Source organism: Mus caroli, unplaced genomic scaffold (genome assembly GCF_978045245.1).
Source record: "Mus caroli unplaced genomic scaffold, Mus_caroli_1 scaffold_15, whole genome shotgun sequence".
Classification (NCBI taxonomy): domain Eukaryota; kingdom Metazoa; phylum Chordata; class Mammalia; order Rodentia; family Muridae; genus Mus; species Mus caroli.
The window spans coordinates 25,713,758-25,726,353 of record NW_028227270.1 but is presented as its reverse complement, the minus strand read 5'-3'; the positions used below and the strand labels follow the sequence as shown (position 1 = coordinate 25,726,353).

Sequence of the window (12,596 nt, the reverse complement as noted above, 5' to 3'; positions counted from 1 at the left end):
ACAGAGAGGCCTCCGACTCTGGGAAGGAATTACTGAAGAAGAATGAAATCCACCGGGGAGTTTACTCATCAGAACTCGGCTTGTGGACAAGAGCACAGAGCAGGGCTGGGTAAAGGCTCCTAGGGCTGGCCTGTCCACGCATGGCTCCGGCTTTCTGCTTTACCGTGTGCCCAAGGTTGACAAGGCAGCGGTGCTTGTGGAAGTTCCAAAATACTTGGTAGTGTTTAAAATGTCAGTAATATCAGTAATATCAGTGTTGGCAGTGGTCCTCAAACATCACTTGGGCCACTGAGCATGTTGGCTGGGGTAAACTGAAGGTGAGGGAATGTCTCTGGTAGGATAATGGCTATTTAAGCTGAATCACAGGGAAGGAGAAAATTCTTAAGAGATGACAGTGTGAGCGATATCAAGCTAAGTAGGATTGGAAACCACAAATACTGGCTCAAGGTCAACACATAGTTCTGTGAAAAAGAGAGCTGAATAAAGTTATAAGGTCACATATTTTAAGAGGAAGTGTAGGCTATAGTGGTTGAGATTTACAGCTGTATAATTCTTTATAATTTAGAGATGTGATGGTGTCACTGCCCTGCAATAGTTTTCATTATTTTCTAGGGCTTCCGAGGCCCTGTGCCCTTAGGGATTGCAAAACTCTGTGATTAAGAGCATAGGCTCTGGAGGACTTAAAATTATCTGGATTTAAATCTTGATTCCAATTGGCGTGGTGCCCAGGGAAAAGTTTCCATCAGTTTCCATCCATCTTGCCCTTACTGTTCTTGTCCGTGAAATTCTGATGGTAGCCTCCATCCTCATGAGGTCCCTGAGAGTACTGTAAGATGCACACATGCATGCATGTACGCATGCACGCACGCGCGCACACACACACACACACACATGCACAGTTCTCCCTCCGTTCCTCTCTTCCTTTCTCCCCTTCCTCTATCACTCTCTTCTTTAGTCGATTTTTTCTTTCTTATTAATGTCCTTTTCTATTTTAGTTATTTTATAATTTTGTGTGTATAAGGGTTTTGCCTGCATGTATGTCTATGCAACACATGTATGTCTTTGGAGTTTGAAGGAGGGCACAAGGCCCCTGAGATTACAGATGGTTGTGAGAGTTTCTGTGTGGGCACTGTGAATCAAACACAATTCCTCTGCAAGAGCAACAAGTATTCTTAACTGCTGAGCCATCTCTTCAGTCCCAATGTCCTTTCCTATACAAAATCATATATAGCTATAAGACGCAAAACATATGCAAATCACAGATCTGCTAATATGAATATATAAAGGACACTTTCAACCCAGGGATAACAACTACTTCATTTAAAACTAGGTAAAGGGCTGGCGAGATGGCTCAGCAGGTAAGAGCACTGCCTGCTCTTCCAGAGGTCCTGAGTTCAAATCCCAGCAACCGCATGGTGGCGCACAACCATCCGTAAGGAGATCTAAAGACAGCTACAGTGTGCTTACATATAATAAATAAAATCTTTAAAAAATAAAATAAAATAAAATAAAACTAGGTAAAGTACTAGTTGTTTCCAGTACTGGGACCAAGGGCCCTATGGATGCTAGGGGTACAGTCACTGAGCCCTTAGGTGACATGCAACTGCTCACTAAGCACATGAGAAGAAGGTCAGCATCACTCATGAATGGGGAATCACAGATGCAAGCCCCAGCGAAATCCTCCGCCACACCCACTGCTGTGCTCAGTCGTGGAAGAAGGAAAGGGGAGGTGAGAATAACATAGAGTAAAATTTAGAAAACCCTTGTAGTTTGTGGAGAATATGACATGGCGTGACCACTGTGGGAAACATTTTGGTGGGCTGCCAAAAACTACACACAGGATTCCCATCTGAACCAGCAACTTTATGCCCAGGTATGCAACCAAAAGAAACGAAACGTGGTGTTTAAATAAAAACTTGTCCCGGATGTACATATAATAACACGGAGTCACAATATCTGAGAGGTGGAAACAACTCAAATGTCTGTGAACAGATGAAGTATTATTCAGCTGTAAAAAGGAATAAAATAACAGGACACCTTTAAAACATTACACAGGTAAGGGAAACCAGGCACAGAGGAGCATATGTTATATAATCCCTCTCTACAAACTTCCTAGAGTAGGTAAATTCGTAGAGATAGCACACTAGTGGTTGTAGGAGCTAAGGGCAAAGGGTCAGACTTGAGCAAACTAAAAACATGGATTCTGAAAATCGACAGTGTCGATGGTTGTATTATATTGTGAATGTCCTAAACAGTGTGCACTTTTAAAGGATTAGAGTAATATGTTTTAAGTTATATGTGTCTTAAAATCTCTGGCCAGCTCCATATAGCATGACCATGGAAGGAGGTACTATAAGCTGGCAGATGTGCTGGGGAGCTGAGTCTGCAGCCTGGGCCCAGGGCAGGAAAGGCAGCAGCACTTCCCAGCCCCGTCCCTTTCTAAACATGCCTCGCTTTTACGGGTTTGTTTGTAAAATGTGAATTCCAAGAATGTGCTGAACTGTGGTGACGCCTGTCTCCAATCAGTGAACATGCATGCGCTATTCACAATGATTTCATACTTTAGATGCCCCTAGGAACCATGATTCCTAGTCATCAGTGTAGACCTTACAGTTGACAGCACTGAGAAGATGGCATTCCAACAACAGACAGAACCAATTAAGAGGAAATTTCTTCCCGGTACTTATAAGGACAAAGTGTATGAGCTTGTGGGAGAGAGTTGGTCTGATTTCATTTGCATGGCAGAACCTCACCATCTGTCTTTCCAGTTATCTGGATAATTGACCGTTTCTTAGAGGCAGAAGGGTGGATACTTCTTCCTCCGGTCTGTCCTGAGCTGTCAGAAGTTCAGCACGACATGGTCCTGTCTTACAGCTGAGCCTGTGCCCTGGGGCTGCACTGGGCTCCCCACTGCCAGCCTCAAGCCTTGGAAGGCAGAGGTGGCGCTGGCCTCATGACTGCTGAGCCCAGACCCAGGCCACCCGTGGGGTTCTCAGGTGAATGAATCATGCCTTCCATGATTTGACAACAAAAGAAACAGATGTCACCAAAGCAACACAGATCCCAACACGGCATACCTAAGATGCTTGTGGCAGTTACACGACTAGTTGAGTGTCTGGTAAAAATCAAGAGAGACAGAATGCTTTCTCAGCCATATTAGCTGGGCTTTTGTCTCAAATGCAAATGTCAGCAGTTGGGACACAGAACTCAGGATGTGTGTGTGTAATGTCATATTAATGTGTAGTGGGTTTGGCTTAATGTTGCTTGTATTCTTATGTTAATTTGGGGTCCCCCCCAAAAAAAAACCTGTTTGCACAAGAGTCTACATGTCCCGCATGCAAGACACTTGAGGGACCCTCCCCCCCCCCCAGGTGGTTCTGACTGGTAGATAAAGTTGCCGGCAGCCAATGGTGGGGCAGGGCAGACAGAGGCAGGACTTTGAGGATTCCTGGACAAGGGACAGAGGAGAAGGAGAATGAGATCTGCCAGGCCTGGAGAAGGAGAAGCAGAGGAGAGTCACCATGCTTGAGGAGAGAGTAGGACAGAGTCATGGCTGCCACGTGAAGGAACTGGGAAAGAACAGCCTAAGAGGGCTGCCTTATTTGGTCAGGGAAGCTAAATTAGAATATAGGATTTAGTAAGTAATAACTCGGGATTATCAGTGGGAGGTAGATTAGCCAAGTGGAGGTGAGAAAGTGGCCCAACCATTGAGCTGTTTCAGGGATTACAAAATATAAAGGCTTATATGTGTGTCTTTCATCTGGGAATGCAGAACATTGGGGTGGGTAGCCTATAACGTGCCATTGGGATTTATTTAAATTATTTAACACTACATTAATGCATGCCTATTTGTCTGTGCACCTTTCCTATCCTTTGGTTTCTATCTCATCCCAGCATATGACTGCTCTATGTGCCCATACGCATATTTGTCTATGTAAGGTCTTGAGTACTGTGTTGTTCGGTAAGCATGAGCTTTTGATGTGTGCTTCTTTCATTTATAGTGTTTGGTGTGTGGGGGGGAAATCTCTCTTTCCTACCCTTCCTGCCAGAGAATTATGGGGCACAGGGATGAGAAAGACACTACTTGTTTTTAAATGTGAATGTTTCATTGAAGTCTGTGAGGGCAAGAGGAGTGAGACCCTACTGCCAACGGAACCACATGGAACACGGTGTGGATCTAGAAGCTTCATCCTTACTGGATTCCGTGCTGGAAGGGGTCACGCACACTACCACAAGTGGTCGTCCGTGCTCAGTGAGCCCTGTGAGCTCTGATAATATCTGGCCTGGCAAGACATGCTCAGTGGTGAAGTAGTGACCTGAACATTGTGAGAGCAGCCAATGTTTAATAGATTTATGGTCCACTCCACAAGATAGAGCCTGAATTTGGTAACATTGTTGGAATAAGAACCTATGGCTAGACAGTCCTAGGTCCTAGGCAAGAACCTACTACAGCCATTCTGCTAAATGGACACAGTTATTGGACCACAGCCTCTAGTAACCTATCATTTTAACTGCAGATTGAAGCATCTCTCAACACTTACCAGGGGTGCTTCTGTTTGTGGTAGATGATGCTCAACACAGAGACCCGCAGCTAAGGTTTAGAGAATAAGACACTACAGAATGTTCATCACTAAATGAAACACAAAACTACTATCACCAAAGGCTCAGTGTGGTGGTTTGAAAAGGTTTGGTCCCTATGTGTATGAATGAATTTGTACGAATGCATGGCCACAGGAATTGACATTATTAGTAGGTGTGGCCTTGTTAGAGTAGGTGTGGCCTTGGTGGAGAAAATGTGTCACTGTGGGGGGGGGGGCAGGCTTTGAGGTCTCTTATATGCTTGGGCTATGCCCAGTGTGACACTCAGTCTCTCCTTGCGGCCTGTGGAAAAGTCAGTTCTGTCTCCAGTATCATGTTGGCCTGCATGCTGCCATGTTCCTTACCATCTGAAACTATATGCCAGTCCCAATTAAATGTTGTCTTTTATAAGGGTTGCCATGTTTGTGGTGTCTCTTCATAGCCATAAAACCCAAACTAAGACAGTCAGTGATCATCGTGAATAAGGGGGTAAGAGTGTAAGAGCTGAATGTCATGGATGGCTGTCAAGCGCACAGGGTCTTTTGGATCGAGCCAGCGGTGCACATGAATGCACAGCGGTGGTCACAGTATGCACAAAGACCTGGGTAAGCCCTAGCCAGACAAATCTCCATTATGGAGAGGGTAGCTGGGCATGAAGTTCCACCCCTAGCTGGGGAGTTGTCAGCCACTGTTAGTGGCTAGGAGAGGAAGGGTCAGTTTTGTTTGAAGAATGTAACCCTAAGATGCCAATCACAGTCCTGGGGAAGACCACATCTTTGGGCAACACAAATTGGCCTTGATGGGAGGGAAGGAGAAGAGGACACAAAGTTGGGGAGGAAGAGAAGACAGGGATGGATCTGAGAAGAGAGGGGTGAGAGATTGAATGTAATCAAGTCATGTATGAAATTCTCAAGCGACTAATAAGATGTATATTAGAGAAGCAGGGCATAACTAGTCAATGTTTCTGAGCATGCCCAGGATTAATTTAATAAGGAATGAGCATAAACCCAGTCTCTCACATGTATCCCTTTTAACCTTGTTTTATACTAACAACAAAGTTGGGCTGGCTTTATAGACCATTCTAATATTTAGGTCCTCCCCCAAATGATCATCTGCTGGTTTGATGGATACATGCAATGTATTTCCATATTCACATACTTCTCAGTGGATTATGACCCACTTCTAAGTAACGCAGCCCCACTTGAGCCTTTGAGGGTCAGGCCATGCTGCTGCAGACATGGACCATTAGCCCCAGACTTACTTTATCATGAGGCTTCTGCCATCGATGGCCTCGCCATCTTTGACGTCATACTTGCTTGTCAAGGAAAGGGAAATCTCGGTTTTGGAGAGTTGATTTAATGTGTTTTCCTTGTTAGGGTCATTGGGGTCAACTGCTCCTTCCCCTGTAAGGAAAAAGAACAAAACAATGTTATTTTTCCAGCTCACTCCATGGTGACTGCCTCATACGACAAGATAAGGGTTCTAAGGAACAGAGCAGACTCAGGAATTAGATGGGAGATTTATGGGCCTCATAAAATCTGCATATTCTAGGACATCTGGACTGGATTTTAAAGCATTTGATTAAAAACCTTAAAATAATGTGGGGCATAAATATTCACAAAAGAACACACTTTAAAAAGGAAATCGTAAGTAAAAGAACCCGTTAGAAAACCCAGGACTGTGTCATATTTGGATGGGTTCACTTTTCATGTTTTCCTTCTTTGTGAAACAGATCTAAGTCCTTTCCATTGTCTCCAGGGCTTCAACAAGAACAGACTGTTCTGTATCCCAGGATGCAAGAAATTACAGACTTTTAAGGAGGGGAGTTCTGGGGGTTGAACCCAGGGCCCGTGCACACGTTAAACACGCGCTTTCCCACAGAGCAACACCCTGGCCCTGCACTAATGAGTTCTTCCTGTGTCAGTGAGGCAAAGGAGAATGTGTATCAGCTGCAGATAGTTTCATGCGTAGGGGGAAGCAGCCCTTGTCTACTTCCCCCTCAGTACTGAGACCCTGTCTGGCTTGACCCTGTGCAGGCCCGGAGTGTGCTGCCACAGTCTCTGTGAGTTCATATCTTCTCTTCTCTTATCTTTCTGCTGCTTCTTCATAGATCCCTGAGCCTCGAGGGGAGGGGTGTGATGGAGACATCCCATTTAGACCTGAGTGCTTCTAAGTCTCTCACTCTGCATATTGCCTACTTGTGGGTCTCTGTGTTAGTTCCCATCTGCTTCAAGGAAATCAGTTCCCTTCAATGGAGTCTCATTCAGTGGGCATATTAACCATACCATACAGAGGGCTGGTCAACACAAAATGAAGTCAAGAATATGTTTTTAGACTTTTGTCTAATATTGTTTTATTTGGACATCCTTTTTTTTTTTTTTTTGGTCTTATTGGTCTCTTGTTTATCTTAATTTTTGATTGTGTGTGTGTGTGTGCATGTGAACACGCACATGCGTGCATGTGTGTTGTGGGAGGGTTGTGTGTTTCCTTTTCTTTCTTTCTTTTTTTTTAAAGATAGAAAAACAATATAAAGTTTGGTGGTGGGGGGTGAAGAGGCTATAGGATCAACATGGGAGGGGAAAACATGTTTGACATATGTTGCATGGAAAGGTTTCTTTCCCCCAAAAGAAAAAAAAAAGACAATGGTAGTTATTATCCCTTAAATAAATGAGTGAGGACTGGAATACATTCTCACCGAGAAAGGACTCCACCGTGGGCACCTCCCCCAGAGACTCCAGCAGCTCGTTCAGCAGGTCACTCTTTTCAGTGGCAATGGCATCCTGATGTTCCAGCAGGAGCTAGACACAGAGCAACAAACACACAAGGCAGCAGTCAGTCTCCACGGCCACCTAGGCTCACAGGCTTCCGACTCTAGTGCCTCAGTGTTTCTCCCAGTATTGCTCACCTTTCCCTCTCTCTCCTCTGTCTCTGTCTCTGTCTCTGTCTCTGTCTCTCTCTCTCTCTCTCTGTCTCTCTCTGTCAAGATTCTCAGCATCCTAGCTGGGTTGACTATTGGTTGCTTCCCTTCACTCTAGGGCTAGAGGTCAGGGGGTTTGCTGTGAGATTTGTTAACCCCAGAGGCTACCCCCATGAAGCATCACCACCATGATGGTCTAAACATGAGCTGGACAAGGGCACAAGTAAACACACCAAAATGGACGGGGAAAGCCATGAAGCCTCAACCCACCCCAAGAATCATGGGCAACTGAGGAGTGTTTGGAACAGGAGAAATAGTCTTCCCCAGGGAAGAGTACATAGATATGCTGTCCAATACCCAAGCCAGCCCCCAAATCATACAAATAACATTACACAGACTGAGTAGGTCATATGTAGGAATATACATGTATGTATATTACATGCATTCAGTAGCAATTAAAGGAAAAGAAGAGGCTATGAATTTGAAAGAGAGCAAGGAGTATTTGAGGTTTGGAGGGAGGAAAGGGAGAAAGGTAATTTTATTATAAGCTTGAAGATACATAGCATTTATAAAACACTTTTATTTTTATTTTTAATTGTGTGTGTTTGTGTGTCTCTGTGTGTGGGTTTGTGCATGTGAGTAGTGTTTACAGAAGCCAGAGGAACTGCAGGCAGCTGGGAACTGATCTTGGGTCCTCTGCTAGAGCAGCACATGCTCTTAGCCACGGAGCCATCTCTTCAGCTCTGCTTAGATATTAAAAATAGTTCTGATGGTTATTAAAGTTACTGACACAGACATAGTTTCAACTTTTGTCTCACGGGGAAATGCCAGTGGCACATTGAGAAACTGTAGCAAGGGCTGGAGATGTAGCTTGCTTGAGTGCTCGCCTAGAGTGCACGGAGCCCTAGTGTGGATCCTAAGCACTGTATTACATGGGTGATCTGGTGCAGCCTGCAATCCCAGCACTAGGGATATGGAAGCAAGAGGAAGGCTTAAGGGCAGCCTAGGCCTTTTGACCCTAATTGGAATCATCAGCTGGGTCAAAATGGCCACCAAAGGGGAAACCTCATGTCCATTGTCTCCTCTGGGGACCATTCCCAGAGGTTTCTAGTAAAGTCAACTTTGACAAGCTCTGCTAAATTAGACAGAGGCTAACAAACATCATGCTGCATTCTAAATAGATTACAAGAGACCACGGTCCAATATACCCTCTGTGATGGTTTGTATATGCTTAGCCCACTATTAGGAGTGGCACTATTAGGAGTGGCCTTTTTGGAGTAGGTGTGTCATTGTGGGCATGGGTTTTAATACTCTGACCCTAGCTGCCTGGAATCCAGGCTTCAGATGAAGAGGTAGAACTCTCAGCTCCTCTTGTACCATGCCTGCCTGGACATTGCCATGTTCCCACTTTGATGAACCTGTAAGCCAGCTTCAATGAAATGTTGTCCATATAAGCGGTGTCTGTTCATAGCAGTAAAACCCTAAGACACCCACGTTGACCCAGTCTCCCCAGCTGGAGCCACTGTCCTGACTTCCTATTTTATTTACCAATCATCTTCAGATATTTGGAAAAAAAACTAAAAGAGGCTGAGGATGGTCCCTAGACCACAATACAGATGGCTTTTAAAGTCTTCCTGACAGGCTCAGCTACAGCAGAAGGTGTCGCTCCAAGTCCAAGCCTTGGCACCTGTCCTGAGGCCAAGGGCGATCCAGCAGAAGGAACAGGGGAGATTTGCCAGACCCCATCCCACCAGGGTCCAGCCAAAGTCAACTCTGCCAACAGGGGCCTGTTTTAAATGTGGCAAGGAAGGACACTGGTCCAGCTACTGCCCCAACCCTCAGCAGCCCACCAGGCCACGCCTATTCTGCCAGCAACCTAGCTACCAGAAGTCAGAGTGTCCTAATGTGGGCTCATTCTCTGTGCCCCGCCATGGCGGTCCAGCTCCATCAGCACAGGCACCTCAAACTCTTCCTGCCTTAAAGCTCCTTGACTTGGTTTAGGACTAACAGCACCAGGCTCAGGGACTTCCTCATCCCTGCAGAGTTCAGGGTGATGCTCCAGGTAGCAGGTAAGTCCATCACCTTCCTGGTGGACCCAGGGGCTACCTTCTCTGTCTTGACTACCCACTTGAGGCCCATGGTTCCATTACCAATTTCTGTTATGGGGGTAGATGGGACCCCCTCCATTCCACCCAAGACTATGCCACTTCCCTGTATTCTTGCAGAATGGTTTTTCTCACATTCTCTTCTGGTCATGCCCGTCTGTCCAGTACCTTTACTTGGCCGAGACAGCCTCAGCAGTTTGGAGCCACCGTCTCTCTAATCCTCATAACCTCTCTTGACACTCACAGATCCCTGCCTCAGACTACTCTGTCCCTACCCTGCTGGATCCTGTTGGCTCCCAGGTATGAGATATCTCCACCGTGGTAATTACTACCCACTGCCAGCCAGTCCTCATTCACTTTAAGCATTGGGGTCTCTTCCAGACCCCAATTTCCCATTTTAAAGACCCACCACTGTGGTCTCAAGCCCATTGTTACCTGGCTCCCATCTCAGGGATGAGTAATTCCTATTGACTCACCTTGTAACACCCTATTCTCCCTGTGTGTAAGCCCTCTGGTGCTTCCCGATTGGTTCAGGACCTCCACCTCATTAATGAGGGGTCATCCCAATCTACTCTGTGGTTAAGACCCTACACCCCCCTCTCTAACGTTCCTACAACTTCCTGGACCTAAAGGATGCTTTCTTCACTGCCCCCATTCATGCTGACTCTCTCCTGCCTTCACTTGGGGAGGAGCCTGAGACATGGGCAGAGAGGCAGCTTGCATGGACTGTCCTCTCTCAGGACTTTCAGGATAGCCCACACTTCTTTGGCCAGACTGTGCCCAGAACTGTGCCCAGAGGTCCATGTCCTTGTTTCTAAACTATCTTGGCTTCCTGGGATATGGCGTCTCACCATTTAAAGCTCAGCTATGCTCTCCCACCGTAATATACTTGGGCATTCAACTTAGCCAAATTTCTAAGACCCTCACCGCTGATGGAGTGTGGATTCTGAGAGAACTACAGCCTCCATGTTTGAGCCTGGTGGGATTCTTTAGGCATTTGAGCCCCAATTTTGCTATTATGGTTAAGCCAAGGAGACCTCCTACCTGCTGAGCTATATAGAGTTCACCGCCATTTTTTTCTTACTCCACAAATCCCTGCTTATCCCCTGGACAGGCTAAGAAACCCCATTTGCTCTTGTTCTCCAAATCCCACCCTGAAGAAGAAAATTCTGGGCTAACACATCATCTCTCCATGTCTCCGAGTCTGCCACTATCCCCCCATGAGTGCCCACCCAGGGGCTCAGCTTTTTACTTTGTATGGGCATCATCCCAACTCATAGCTCACAGGTCATTACCCTGAGCCTAAGACCCATAATCCCCCTTGCTTTAGCCCAGGCTTGTGACTTCACTGACTTCTGTCTACAAGATTGGTGAACCTGTCTGAGAGTGGCCTCTCAACAAACCTGCCTTTATACTCTCAGTTTCGCTTGAATTGGCTCATTTCCTTGGCTGAGAAACCGTGGAACTGGAGTTACAAATAGTTGGAAGCTTCCAGGCAGTGGTGGCGCATACCTTTAATCTCAGCACTTGGGAGGCAGAGGCAGGTGGATTTCTGAGTTTGAGGCCAGCTTGGTCTACAGAGTGAGTTCCAGGACAGCCAGGGCTACACAGAGAAATCCTATCTTGAAAAACAAACAAAACAAAACAAAACAAAACAAAACAAAACAAAACAAAACAAATAGTTGGCAGCCACCACATGGGTGCAGGAAATCAGACTCCTGTCTTCTGCAAGAGCAACAAGTGCCCTTAACCTCTAAGCCATTTCTCCAGTAACCCATACTCCCCTTTAAAACCAAACCAAAAGACGGGTTCTGAGGACTGAACTTGGGTCCCACTGAACTAATTCCCAGCATCCCCCACCCTCCACCCCTCCTCCCTTAGTATAGTTGGTCAGGAAACAGAGTGACAAGGGCTGGGTGTCCTTCCTGGCCTTACAGGAAGTGCTGTTGCTCTTGAAGATTCAGTAGGATCGCTGGAGGCTTAAGACAGGACAGCAATAAATACATCTGTTTTTCTCTGCATTTCTAACTAAGTCGAACCAGTGTTTCTTGGTTATTGGCAGCCGTGGGGTCAGGAGACAAAGGTACTGCTCTCAAGCTCCTAAACTGTGAATCATAACCATAAAGCCAGTCTTTCCTGAGATATTCATAGAACATCAAAGCCACTCATTTAAACTATACCCTGTCTCCTAAGCCTGTTCACAGCTGTGCAGCCATTACCAATGTTAAGGACTTTCTAAAGCTAAATAGTCATTTTTTGTGTGTTGGTTTTGAAGACATGAGTTTCACTGGGTAGTTCAGGGTGGCCCGGAACACACCATCCTCTGTCCTCAGTCTTCCCAGCACAGGGCTTACCAGTGTGTGACTACACAACTGGCTTGGGAAACATTTCATTTATTCACCTACTGGTGGATATGTGACTAGTGTGGATGCCACTTGTGTGACAGACTTCTCCAACCCTGCCTTCCAGTCTTCCAGATCTGGAAGTAGAACTGTAGGTCACATGCTACTTGTAGATTTTATTTCCAAGGAACTCCCATAATTTTCATAGCAGCCACATTGCTCAATATATCCATCAACACTGTATACAAGCATTCTGCTCTCCTCCAATCCCTGCCAACACTTTTTCTTTTCTGTTTTTTTTTTTTCTCCAGCCACACAATGGGTGAGAGATGGGATCTCATTTGGCTTTATGTACTCATCATTAGTGCTGTTGAATTGTTCATGTGGTTGTGGACCACCGATACATGAACAGTGTACCCCAGTCTTTGGCTCATTTTCCCATCAGGTCTTCTGCTTGCTGTTGAGTTGCAGGAATTTTTCTATCAAACACATCCCTTGCAAATGCTTTCTCCTATCCCATGGGCTGCCTTTTTTTTTTTTTTTTTTTTTTTTTTTTTTTGCTGTGGTGTTTGATACCTAGCTCTTATATTAAAACTGGATCATTTGAGTTGGGGATGGTGGTGTGGGTCTTTAGCCCCAGCACTTGGGAGGCAG

General features: G+C 45.7%; 1 protein-coding gene across 1 annotated transcript in view; it reads right to left on the bottom strand.

Annotated features, from left to right (window-relative positions):
* The window catches only part of Iqgap2 (IQ motif containing GTPase activating protein 2), a 259,461-nt gene that overhangs the window by 13,459 nt on the left and 233,406 nt on the right, over positions 1-12,596 (bottom strand). The window contains exons 29-30 of the mRNA XM_021180833.3: positions 7,274-7,376; positions 5,840-5,981 (exon numbers count right to left, since the gene is read on the bottom strand). Of these exons, the coding sequence (XP_021036492.1) occupies positions 5,840-5,981; positions 7,274-7,376 (245 nt within the window). The remainder of the gene's footprint in view (positions 1-5,839; positions 5,982-7,273; positions 7,377-12,596) is intronic.